The 12658-nt window shown below is 40.8% G+C and overlaps 1 protein-coding gene across 2 annotated transcripts in view; it reads right to left on the reverse strand.

The window, feature by feature from the left end:
* Positions 1 to 12658, reverse strand: part of SEMA5B (semaphorin 5B) — a 265869-nt gene that overhangs the window by 92987 nt on the left and 160224 nt on the right. For both annotated transcript variants that reach the window (XM_066190263.1, XM_066190264.1), the window contains exon 5: positions 7959 to 8004. In XM_066190263.1, coding sequence (XP_066046360.1) covers positions 7959 to 8004 — 46 coding nt within the window. The remainder of the gene's footprint in view (positions 1 to 7958; positions 8005 to 12658) is intronic.

Consider the following 12658-nt stretch of genomic DNA (forward strand, 5'->3'; position numbering starts at 1 on the left):
ATGCCCGATGTGCTCCTTTGTGTTTTCAAGGACTCCTCTTACTTCTGACTTCCCAGCATGTGCGGCTCAGCTCCCGGGCCCGGGATGGGTCGGGACGCCGCGTCCCAGGCAGGAGGAGCCCGGCAGTGAGCACACCGCGCTGAGCAGCGGCGGCCCCAGCGCCGGCTCCGCAGGATGCGGGAGCTCTGCCGGGCTCCGTGGGCAGCTCCCCCACACAAACACGGGCTCGCTGGGCGGGGAGACCGCGGGAGGCAGCCCCTGGTCCCCAGGACAGGCTGCAGCAGGAGCTGGCTGTGCTCGCGTGTGGAACTCAATAGGTCACGGCTCCCGCATCGACTGCTCTTGTCAAGGTGCGCATTAAACCCATCCTGTGCTGGAGCCCTCAGTGACGATCTTGTCACAGAGCCTTAACTGGGACAGGAGCAATTCGGAAATGCGTTCTGTGCCTTGCAGTATGCCAGCCTTTACAGCTAGCAAATAAACCAGTCCCGTGCCTAAAAAATATCCCACATACCTTAAGTAAAAAATCGAATTTTTGCATAAATCTCATTTTGTGCAAATGTTGGCTCAGGTAAGGTGTTGCCTACAACAAGAGGCTGATTTGCCTCTCAGAACATCTGCAGGGCTGTGTTTGTTGACAGCACCACAGATGAGTGAGTTCGTCAGAGCAGGGGACAGCGCATGCAGATCTCCCAGAGCCTCCTGGAACTGCTGGAGTGGGAAGCAGCCCACAGAGAAAAAGGGCTAAACATGCAAACCAGAACGAATTTTGCAATGATAAAGAAGCAACATTGGTAACAGGAAATGAGAAGTCCAAGGAATTTATTTTTCTTTTGATTTTCATTTTTTTCTCTTCCCTTTCCAAAGTATGTCTAATGGTCCTGACTGTAAGTTGCAAGAAATAAGAGCATTAGTCTTCATTCCCTACACATAAAATGCCTGACAGGGTTTTATCAAATAAAGAGTCCAATATGCTACTGTTATCAGTAAGTGACTTCAGCAGCTAATTAAATTCTCAGTTCCTAAATCCTGCTCATAATGTCTGCTGACAAAGACCAAAACCCCTGTAGTAATTCTGGCTTTTAGGTGAGGTGAGGCTGGGAAGGAGGGAATGACAACCAACAAATTGCCCAGGGAAGCAGGCTGGCAATCCACAGCTGACATCCATCATGTAAACCTCACTTCACTGTGTGAGCATAACAGGGTAGTTCCCCTCTGGATGCAAATCAGCTCCCTGGCCTTCACTACTCCAGGAAGGCTGCCCTGCTTAAAGTACAAATCCAAACAGGTACAGCTCCTGGACCTCCTCTATAGGGGTGCCATCTCTGTGTATGTGATCCTCCCGTGTATGAGTACATACACAAAAATAGAGATGTAAATAAATAAATAAATAAATAAATAAATAAACAAATAAATAAATGAGAACTTCCTATACCATGCCTAAATACTCACTTTAGAGAGCAATTAAATTGATCATGACTAGACAGTAGACTCTGAGCCAGTTTAGCAGACAGTATGTTCTGAACTCAGAGAATTCTCAAAGGAAAACTGGCATTTATTTAAAGCTAAACCTGGGCTTAAAAGCTTTTCTGGTTATGAATGGACTCATGAGCTGGGTTCTCTCAGACAGAGGGGATGTTGTGTTCAGAAATCACTCACCACTATGGACTGTGAGAAAAGATTTGCTTTCTCTGCTCTCTGAATTTCAGCTGATGAGTAACATCAGCACAAGTCTGGTCCCCAGCTCAGATGCTGGAGCCCATCAGAGAGTACAGTTCCCTGCAGTGAGGAGCTGGAGAAGTGTGTCCTTGAAGGATGAGGTGTGGCCTTCAGACATGGTCACCTCCAGTCTGACATGCATTATTTTCATCCTTCATCTCTCACTCCACGAAGAAAATTCTCTCTTATATAAATCTTGGGAAGGATGACTTGCACCTGAAAGCTGCAATCTGGCTCCTGACCAGTCGTTTTAAGGAAGAGAATATTCAGGGAGTAGATTTTATTTGGGAACCCAAAACCATAAGAATAAATAGCTGAATTTACCAGAAAGTTTTTCCAGCCAATATAAGCTTTATTATGGAATAGCTCTAAACCTCTAGGCTGAGAGTGAGAGGTTTTAGGTGCAGCTTTGGAAGGTGATTTATGAATAGATTTATATGTTAATCTGTTAATAAAAAATGTTTCATACTGATAAAATATGTGACAACCAGGACTCAGCTATGAGCTACATATTAAAAACTGCATCTGCTCTAGTAGAGGTCTTTTGATTATGTTTTTAAATGAGGGAACTGCATTGGCCTGAAAATAAATAAATAAACATTGTATCTAGAAATATGTGCCGCATAATTCAAATACATATCTGGGAATCTGCAAGAAACAAATAATAAACTGCTTCTGGAAAGTGAAGCTTATTCCTAAACATTTCAAAATAGAGTTCCTGTCAAGAAACTCAATGGTACATAAAGATAGGCAAAGTATTCTTATTCTTTTCCAAAATTACTTCCCAAACTGGATTTTAAATTGGATAATAATCTTCACATTCCAACTAGATTGAAGAAATAAATACCTTCAGTGAAGTTGGACAAGCTCAGCCCTGGGCTTGCACTGCATTTTCAATGCCTAATTTTTTCATGATCTTTGAAAGGATACTTTGAAAAATAGGAACAGCTCTGGCTCAAGGATGTTTCTGCAGGGAAATGTGAAATACAATACTTTTAGCTCTCTTTTACTGGAAAACCCCCACAGGACTATATAAAGAAGTGCTACAGCCCTATTTCACATCTTGAACACCAGGCAGACAAAGGGGGCAGATGAACTTTACCTCAGGCATCCATGTGCAGAGCCAGCAGCACGAATTTGGCCCTCCAAGCCGCATCTGGTGCCTACCCAGCAACTCTCTGGGAGGGAAGACTAATCTAACATTTGCAAGTTTTCTGATAAGTGCCAGGGCTCTATGAACATATTGTGAATGCTTAATATCTCTCAGTGAAGTATTTTCTACAGGAAAGATTACTTGAGTGACAATTTGTGCTGTAAACTATATTACTCACTGTTCCCTGTTGATTTTGTTTATCATATTTTATTCAACTATACAGAGAAAAACCAAGTTAAACTCTGCCACCTGTCCTCACACTTTTATACACACTTCTATGCTTACAGAGCATGTTTCTCATCAGCAGACGTGTGGCACTACTGAGCCCTAAATAAGTAGAAAATAATACATTTAATGCTTGGTTTGATTCAAAGTGCAAAAGACAAAACCTGTTCCATTTGTTGCTATGTGACATATTGAGAACTGATAGGCAAGTTTTATTATTATTAACTACACTTTGTTGATACATGATGTTGATTTACCAGTGATTATGCCACAGAGTTAAAGATCCCTTCAGGGAGTAGCAGGGAGGGAAGTGTGTCTTCAGGAACAGCTGCGCAGTTTAAGAGCTTCATCTCTGTAGCAGGGATGTTGCTGCTTCTTAGACCAAGGGAAGAAAAACTGGAGTAAAACGATCCTTATCAAAAAACGCACTGGATAGGTGGCTGCAGTTTATCTTCTACAGGACACTATGGAAATGTTTTGTCTCTATTTCAGGTTTTAAAAAAATGCTTATTCCAAAATCCCAACAATATAAGAAGAAAGAAATTTATTTCAGTAAGGTTCAGATCATGATTTAAGAGCTGATACTGCCTCAGTATATTGATAAATTACTTTAAGCTTGGTTTTAAGTCTTATGCCTCAGTGGGACTTAGAAGTTCATCAAGGTTTGTCCTACTGACTGGGTAGCACTATCCAAAGCGCCCCTATGAATATAGGGGATCTTATTTAGAAATGTGGAGCCAAATTTCATAAGCAAATGAAGTTATGTGTTCTGTAGCATTTTGGTGTTTTGCAGTGGGGTACCAGTAGATCTGTAATTGTAGATCTTGGTGCTACTGGACAGTGTGGAACTCCAGAGGCAATCCTTCCTAATTCAGGTTTATGACTACTGGGGAACTCACACACTGTCTCTCCGCACTTAAGCCACACTTCAATTTTTCTCCTTAGGAAAAAAATAATAAATTGTCCCTTAAAATTTTGTTTGTTTGTTTGTTTGTTGGTTTTTTGTTTGTTTGTTTGTTGGGGGTTGGGGTTTTGTTTTTTTTTTCCTTTGGTCGTTTTTAGGTGAAATAACTTAGGTCTTCCAAATAGTTTTGCAATAGGTGTACTTATTTATTCTTTCACAGACTATTTTAAATACTTAAAATACTACTAGTCTGACATACCAGCATACAAACTTCACAGGGCTGCTTAAAAACTTTTTTATAAGAGATCTTCCACTAAAACAAGCAATTGAAACCAAAATATTTTATTAAATTCTAATATTTTCTATTACACTTACCAGATGAGAGTCTTAGATCCATAGAGAAGGGAAAAGGAAATAAAAAGAAGAAAGAGGAAAGGAAAATGAAAAGGAAAGAGGAAAGGGAAAGGGGAAAAAGGAGGCCCCAAACAAACATGGGCAATTGTTTGAGATGAGAGAAATGCACATGTAAATGCTCTCTTTTGAGGTTTCAGAAAATAACTTGACCCAGAGTATTTGCATGCAATTAACCACATGTCTATCTCACTCTTCTTCAGATTTCACAAAAATGTCAAAGCGGCTTGTTTTCATCTCAGTGCAAAAACGCTGAAAATCTTTGTATCTCGAAAAGGTTGGAAAAAAAAAATTCCTACTCGGTTTAATTGAAAACTAAGAATCCAGGTAAAATCACACTGAGTAAGGGGTAGGCACTGTACTGTGATTTATGAAATGGCAGCCAAACAGCCTGCTTTTACCACACACCCCAGAGTAGCATTCCTTGCTAAGAAATCCCAATCACTATTGTGAGTTTTTAAAAATTTGCTTAAAAGCTTGTTTTTAAAATGACCCTTCCACCTACTCTATTAATTACCAACTCCAGTATAAAACTGACTTTTCTGTGGTCTCACCGTGAAAGCTGCAGATTAGGAGCTAGCCTTGTTTCAGCTCCATGCATAAATTAAACAGTATGCTCTCCAAGTGCACATCATTTAAAAGAAGTGTTCTATAAAATGTCTAATAACAACAGTTTACAATACATATAACACAATCATTTAAAGACAGACATGAAACAGAGATTTTGTTTAAAAGGGATGCTTAAGATTTAGGGAAGAGTATCCATTTTAAAATTGTGCTTCTTGACTGCTGCAAGAATTTAATGCTACATGTCAAAGTTTCCAATATTAACAGATGCTTTTGGATTCCCCACCTCATGATGCTGATTTTCAGTAATCCTTTAACAAGGTGCTTCAATTTTGGCAAGAAAAAGAGGTAGACAAAATCACAAATGATCCCCAAAATACCTGGGCCATAACTCCCTTATGGATATTGAAGATCAGCCAAAGATGTTTTTCACAAAAGTATTAACGATCACCCAAGTTCTCACACCAGTAAAACTCATTTGGTGAAAAGCTTCACAGATTCTAAATGAAATTTCTGAAACCCATTTTGGAAACAAAGAGAGAAGGAGGAAAAGTCTCTGAGAAGTTGGCACATTTGGTTCTGTGGAGCAGGAAATGAGCTTGTTCTGTCTCAGTTTTTGCTCCACTCCACTCACTAGTTCTCATGTAAAAGATTAGTGCCTTGGAGAAATAACCTCAGCAGAACCAACAGAAAATTCTAAGTGAGGAGGAAACATCAACACATGGTAGAGCAGATGAGAGATAAGAAAGGAAAATAATTGACCCCTTATTATAAATGGGCCCAAGAGCTGACACATCCCAAAATCGACCTCTCTTCCTTCACTCCCCTGAAATCAAGATTCTTCTATAGAGTAACGCTGGTTTTTTACACAATCCCTTATCAATAACTTCCCAGTTAATACTAAATTTTGTCGTTTAGTTTACTGCAATTCCAAGACAATAACTTCCTATCTAAACTATGCAGCATGCCTCTTTCCCACAGGAACCATGCAGCCTCAGGATACAGCACAAGAACACTTAGGAAAAAACAGCTTTATACTTCATCAAGCCATGCTTAGAGGGGTACATTCCTCTCACTGCCAGGCTTTGTCCCACAGCCAACATATCCTGACGTCTCCACAGACCTTGCTCCTCATGTTTCTGCCCACACCTCATGGAAGTACAAATGCAAGGGAGCAGGTATCTGTCAGCATAAACCAGCACCATGAAGCAGATTTAGCACCACTGGTAGGATAACAATGAAGTTGCATGAGCAGAAATAAATCAGAATACAATCTCAAGATGAAAAACTATCCTGATTCAGGCCTGGCAAGATCCAGACTGTATTTCATTTACAAGCAATGAGGAGATACAAAATAATGCAAATTACCATTGTGATTATTTTTTGAACTGCACTCTCACCCCTATAGAACTAAATGCAAGTTCCTTGCATTTCTTGTCTCACTTTCTGATCTGACCTTTAAAATGATGCCGGGCAAAGGGAAGGTGGTGCCTTTAAACCGCATCATGAGCTTTATGGAGACAAGCCAAGCAGCTACTTAGGCAACCATTAGGTCGGGAAACAATCACTTCCATCATTCCCAACACGTGTGTCAACATAATTCCATGCTCTCTTTGTCATGCAAAAAGTCTTGGCAAAGTAACCGGATACACCCAGAAAGCAGGAGCGAACTAAGCTCATTATGTTAACCGGAGATCCCACAGCAACCTCCAGCGCCATAGAAGGAGACTTCCCATGTTTTGCAGCATAGAAAAGGAAACTCACTGCACTGAAGAGGGCCAAGCCTGGCTTCAGAAGTGTATGAGGGAGATTGACAATTGGGTTTTGTGGAAGGGGATCCCTGACAAGCACAAGAGGCTGTCAGGCAGTGTGATAACTGGTGTTGTAGAAGGTATGACACCTCTCATAACTACGAGACTTCTCTCTCCTATGTGATTGCTGGAAACCTTCCAGCCATGCTAATATGGCTCTGCAAAAAGGAAGGCACTGCCAAATGGGAGTTGCAGCTTCTCTAACTCCTTATTGTTGTCACTGGTAACTCCGGACTTTGTTTTCCTTTTAAAGGAAGATTCAATGCATTTTACAACCATTAAACATCTTTTCTTCTCTCCAGCTATACTTGTAACTCTTACTAACAGCAAAAGGCTTGTGCACATCAGAATGGCTGGCAATACTACTCTAATGGCTTCTTTGTGTGGTCAGGTATAGGAGCAAGGCCTCTCTGTCTGCCTGAAAAAAAATGCTGAATACTTCTTTGGTGATCTAGCAACTACAGAAGATGGTAAGTATCCCAGAGCATAAGCGTCAATTTATTTAAAGATAAGCAGCTGGTGTTTTCATTAACAATTTTTGCTGCATCCTTCAATTCCAGATTCAGTGCAGTGAGAGTAAAGTCATAATAGTGCTGGATATTTTCAAGCTCCTTTTAAACTTCAGCTGCTTTACCTTGGCAAAGGCAATAGTAACACACATTTTTCCCTTTTGCCTCTTGAATGCTTGCAAGTCCAACGGCAGTTTTAGTAATGCATTCAACAAAACACAGCTCCTCAACAATCCATGTTCACAACGGCCTACAAGGTCTAAAATGAGGATGGATGAGATTCATAAAACCTTCTCCAGCATGTCGCTGACATCTCTACAGAAAGCCAAGGATTTCGATTGATTGTTGTGTTTAAGCCTGTATCAGTCACACTACATGCTTCCTTCCTTAAGATACCGTATTTTTGGCAGACGCCATTACCACCCAAATACTCGAGAATCAAAACCAGAGAGCACCATCCAAGTGAGCAGGTGTAGCAGAACTCTCCCCTCAGCATTATCGCTGGAGTGGGAATAAGCATTTGGTTCTGACTTTGTCTTCTCCCTGCTCCACCACTTCGGGCAAATTTACACTATACAGGCTTCTGAAAATGTACATCAAATATTACAGAACTTTCATTAACAAGTCAAATAAAATAAGAGAGTAAAAAGTGAACATACCTGAATAAGAGAAACGTTGTGCAGACTAAGTCTGAAGAGGTAGTTCCTGCATGAACAAGCAGAAAAATTACAAACTATTAGGCTACCAAAGAAGGAAGGGAAAAGTTATTAAAGCAAGTAATGGTTTTTGGTCATTCATGTCTACAAACAAAAGGTTTTCCTGGACTCGTCTCCACAGAATACAAAAGCAGTTATATGCCTGTTCACTGACTTGTTCATCAGTATCTTAGTGAACCTGGAAGCAAAGTTCTGAGCAGGTCCTAGTATTAAATATTCCAGAATCCATAATGAAGAACCACAATGAAATCCCAGCCACAAAGGGTCACTTGCAAATTCTCAGCAGGTTTTGGTTGAAGTCCATATGGGCTGCAGTCATGTTTTTCACTGAATTCTGAGAAAACTGGGATTGGACAGAAGCCAGCTGGAGCAGAGCTAACTTCCTAGTATGCTCCCCCAAGCCTGTTCTTGTGGGAATTCCCATTCAGGACTTCGTGGAAGAGAAGAGAGCAGATACTTCTCAGTGGAATCTCTCTGCACAGAAAATCAGCAGGGAAATCAAGGCAGTGACTGCAGATATTCCCAATCCTCCTGTCATCGTCTCTTCACAGCCAAAGCAAGGGAATTCCTGACAGAAGTCACTGTAGCATGAGATACCACATATGAGCTCAGCTACTGTCACCCTTCTCAATTTCATATCCCATCACAAATAGGAGGCACCACATATTTGCATAAACATCTATAAAAAAGGCTTAGTTAACAGGATTTATCTCACATTTTTGCTTGCTAAGACAAGGCAGTTACCAGGAATCAGCTGACATATTAAGCCATACAGACTGGATTGTGTGCTTGAGGCTTTTGGCCATGTCTGACTTCATTATTTTGCATCCTATCTGTCAGAAGGTCTAAAGAGCTGTGATCCTTCTCCAACATCACTGACACCACAATCTCCCAGAGAATACACATTTATATCATACAAGGTGAACTGAACTACACTTCTGGAAGTGGCTCTGTTTAAATGGTAGAAAGTACCGTTTTGATGATACAGGTTCATCTGCTCTAGAAATGCCAGTATACAGACATTCCCCCACATAGTGAAGATGCAAGTTCCAGTCCTAGGTCAGTTACCCCAGAAGAAAGATCCTAATAGTGATGAAAAGGTCCTAAGGACTCTTCTGAAGAGCCTTCTTTAGGGTCAGTACAGCAGCACACCCTGACCAGGCAAAGAAAGTATTTCAAACTTCAGTAGTGAGAGGTTCATACTGGGTCACAATGACCACGACAAGGCTTGAGCAAATTTTCCTTTTTCTGTTATCTATCACTTGTGTATCATCTAAGCCATAAGCATGGAGTTACCTGTGTACTTTTTCCCAGTTCTATAAATAAATCAAAAGCTCTCAAATGCTGCTGACTGTTAATAAAGAAGGATGGGGACAAGGATAATAGGGAACTTGGGAAGTCAAACTCCTGATACTAAATCTTCAGCTGATACAGCTCTGACTTGTTCTTGACTTGCACCATTGTATTTTGTACTGGGACAGGTTACCCAGAGAAGAATGAGATCCAATAGCAATATCTGAAGAAAATATACACCTGCTATAGGTACACAGAGAAGTATACAGACACACACACAGAGGAAATCTCCATCCTCTCTCCTTGTTCTGTCACTGAAGATCCAGCAGTTCTTTTGTACAGTCTGAAACTCTATTCTGTCTCAAAGGGCTGCATACTTGGCCCCCCCCAAAAGATTTGTTAACTCTTTAGCATCAGCATCAGACTTAAATAAAGGTGCATGCAGCAGACCAGAAGCACTAAGCCACACACAGCTAAAATTTCAAAATGGAGCTAAATTCTCATCCAGCGACAGATCTGACCGCTCTCTTAGAACACCACATAGCTACTCACACCAAAATCTTCATGCAGCTCCAGGACATGAGGTATCATGGAATAAGCCTTCTGCTGGGGAAAGCCTCCAATCTTACAATACCCTCAGGAAAAAAGTTCTCATAACTAGGGACTTGAAGTTTCTCTCCTGTTGTTAAGCATGCTATTTAAATGCATTGATTTTGGAAGTCTCATAATGCAGATTTCAGCTCCTTGTTCTAGGCTTGAAAAAAGCTGGACAGTTTGACTAGGTAATAAGTTTTAATATTAGGCTTTTTTTTTTTTCCCTGATAGCACTGCAGAGCAAATTCAACCAAAATATCTTCAATGAAAAAGACATATCCAAAGGTCACAATTTTCACTGCACTCAGCCAAAACAGATGCTGACAGGGATAGTGTCCATTTCAATAAAGCCAGTCTGCTCTCTCAGTGACTGCTATGTAGCACCTGGACAAAGCCACTCGGTGGCTGAAACCTAAGCCAAGCAGGAACATAGTGCTAATGTGAATAGCACAATGATCTTCCAAAAGCTTTATCCTAACTTTAGCTTTCTAAGTCTGACCTTGGGGCTTTCCTACAGAAAGGAGGGTTTCCCTATGTTTTTTATCAGCTTGCCTCACCTGGTGTCTGTACAGGCACTGGCAGTTTCTTTTTGTATGTTTGATCCTTCTCACATCTTACCAGCAGCCATACAAACACCTGTAGGCAAACCAGGCTATCAGAGACACCTACTGACTCCAGCTGACCTGCCCAGCTAGAACTGACTAATCCTTAATTAATAACATGCTCTTTTGACCATACTTGTTCTGTAAAGCTGTACCAGGAACAAAACGCCAAAGGGAAACATCTGCTGAATCAGACAGTGCCATTTTTATGAATTGCATTTTAACTGCAATTTCAGTCCAAGAATGAGCAAGGTCTCTGAATTACAGGCATGCTTTATTGTAGCTAGAATTGCCCCATTTGTGTCCTTTTTTTCTGCTTGTGTTTGAAGTTATGTCTGTTTAATACCTTGCTGAACTATAATTTAGAGCAGCTGAAGGAATATGATTAAGCACTATATAAGAACATTGAGATCTCCACATGAATGCATGAGGTACCTTCTTAGTCTTTTTTTTCTGTCTTTTTCTTTCCCTCCCATCTTCTCTTGTAAGGGAATGCTGGTCAATTTCTTTCTCTCCTAAATTAAACCCACTGGACTAGGCCAGAAGAGCAATTGCTTGGTGCAGCCAGGATATTTTAATATCCTCCTTCTTCTGTATGAAAAACTGGTGCACAAATTTGGAGGGATAGGACAACCTTCTTAACTGCTGTCCTGAAAGGTCACACAACTTCACAGTTAAACCTAAGCTTTGTTTTAACCCAGATTTGGCTGCATTTCAGCCACCTCCAGAGCAAATGACTACACTCCTCTGAGTACTCTGGGACAAATGACATTATGCCTCAATCTACTTATTAATATTATGACTAACCTTATTTTTTTCATAAACATCACTGCCTTTCTGAAAATGCCCATGTTAAACAGTAATGAATGCCCTGAAGTCTCAGGCGAGGCTGTAGTTTTGTTGCATTCAGACACAGAGGGGATTGATGATGGTTCCTCTGGAGATTGATTCGCAGCCAATGCCTGTCCAAACAACCTGGGGGCAGATCCTCTCTCTGTCACCTCTGATTGCAGTGGGGTATTATTCCCCAGCTCAGATATACAAAGTTAGCTGCTCTAAAGATTGTCTGGCTCTATAAAACCTAGGCTTAAAGAATTTGGCATCTGAATATATACAGAAGAGAGAAGAAGATACATCATTCTCATTTAATTTTAAAGCACAGATTGAGCAATTTAGCCAGCATCACAGAACATATCTGCAGCACAACCAGGAGATGATCTCCTGGACCATTAGTTTATGCCCTAGTTAGGAGAATAACTCGCACCCAAAGTTGGAGCACAGCACGTAAACCTGTGAAGTGTCATTTCCGCTCATGAGTAGGTGTTGAATTACTTTCTTAACTGGGAGCTCTATCCTGTGAGCATATGAATGGAGTCAAGCTGCAGCAGAAATCCTTTAAATGAAAGTATTTGTTAATTGGCTTCATAATTTGTATTTGGCTGCTTGTAAAATGATTAAGTGCTCACTGTGCCTGGTACCACAAAACACACATACCAGAGCAGCAAGAGAGCAGCTGAGATGTGATTCAGGGAAGGGTGTGGAAGAATATACCCACTTAAATCTGTTTGCCATGACATTTACAAGTCAAATCTGCTTATTAAGTATTTATTTCATGTAGCCAATAGCACCCTGGGTGAACTTTCTAACATGGTGCCCATGCACTTGTTCACACATTGCCTGGCCTTGAAACAATTTACTTTGAAGGCAGAGCACTTTGGCTATGATACCACTGAGCAACAGAGATACAAGACAAATTTAATCCTTTTCATTGGGAAGCCACATAACAAGAGTTCATTAATAATAACAGAGACCCTTCTTAGGAGCTCTGAAACCATAAGCGTTGCAACACACTTCAGTCATTTATTCAGGCCTCCTCCTCAGTGCCTCTTTTCAGGCACCACATCTGTCAGCACTGTACTGGCTGATTAAAAGGTGCTTCCTCCTAATTAAGAGAGAGCAGCTTTTCAGTTCTGCTGTGGTAGATCAAGAGGAACATCCCTGCAGTTGATGGACTGATCATGTATAAATAAAAGCCGATCTTAACTTCAGATTTTTTTTTTTTTGCTATTGAAATGAGTGAGGCTTGTTCACATTTCCTAACTCCTCACACACCAATAGGTAAGAAAACCTCTCTATATTTCAGAATAACCCCCC

The sequence above is a fragment of the Chamaea fasciata genome, unplaced genomic scaffold, assembly GCF_029207755.1.
Source record: "Chamaea fasciata isolate MVZ Bird 193981 ecotype frontalis unplaced genomic scaffold, bChaFas1.0.hap1 SCAF_8, whole genome shotgun sequence".
In the NCBI taxonomy this organism is placed as follows: domain Eukaryota; kingdom Metazoa; phylum Chordata; class Aves; order Passeriformes; family Sylviidae; genus Chamaea; species Chamaea fasciata.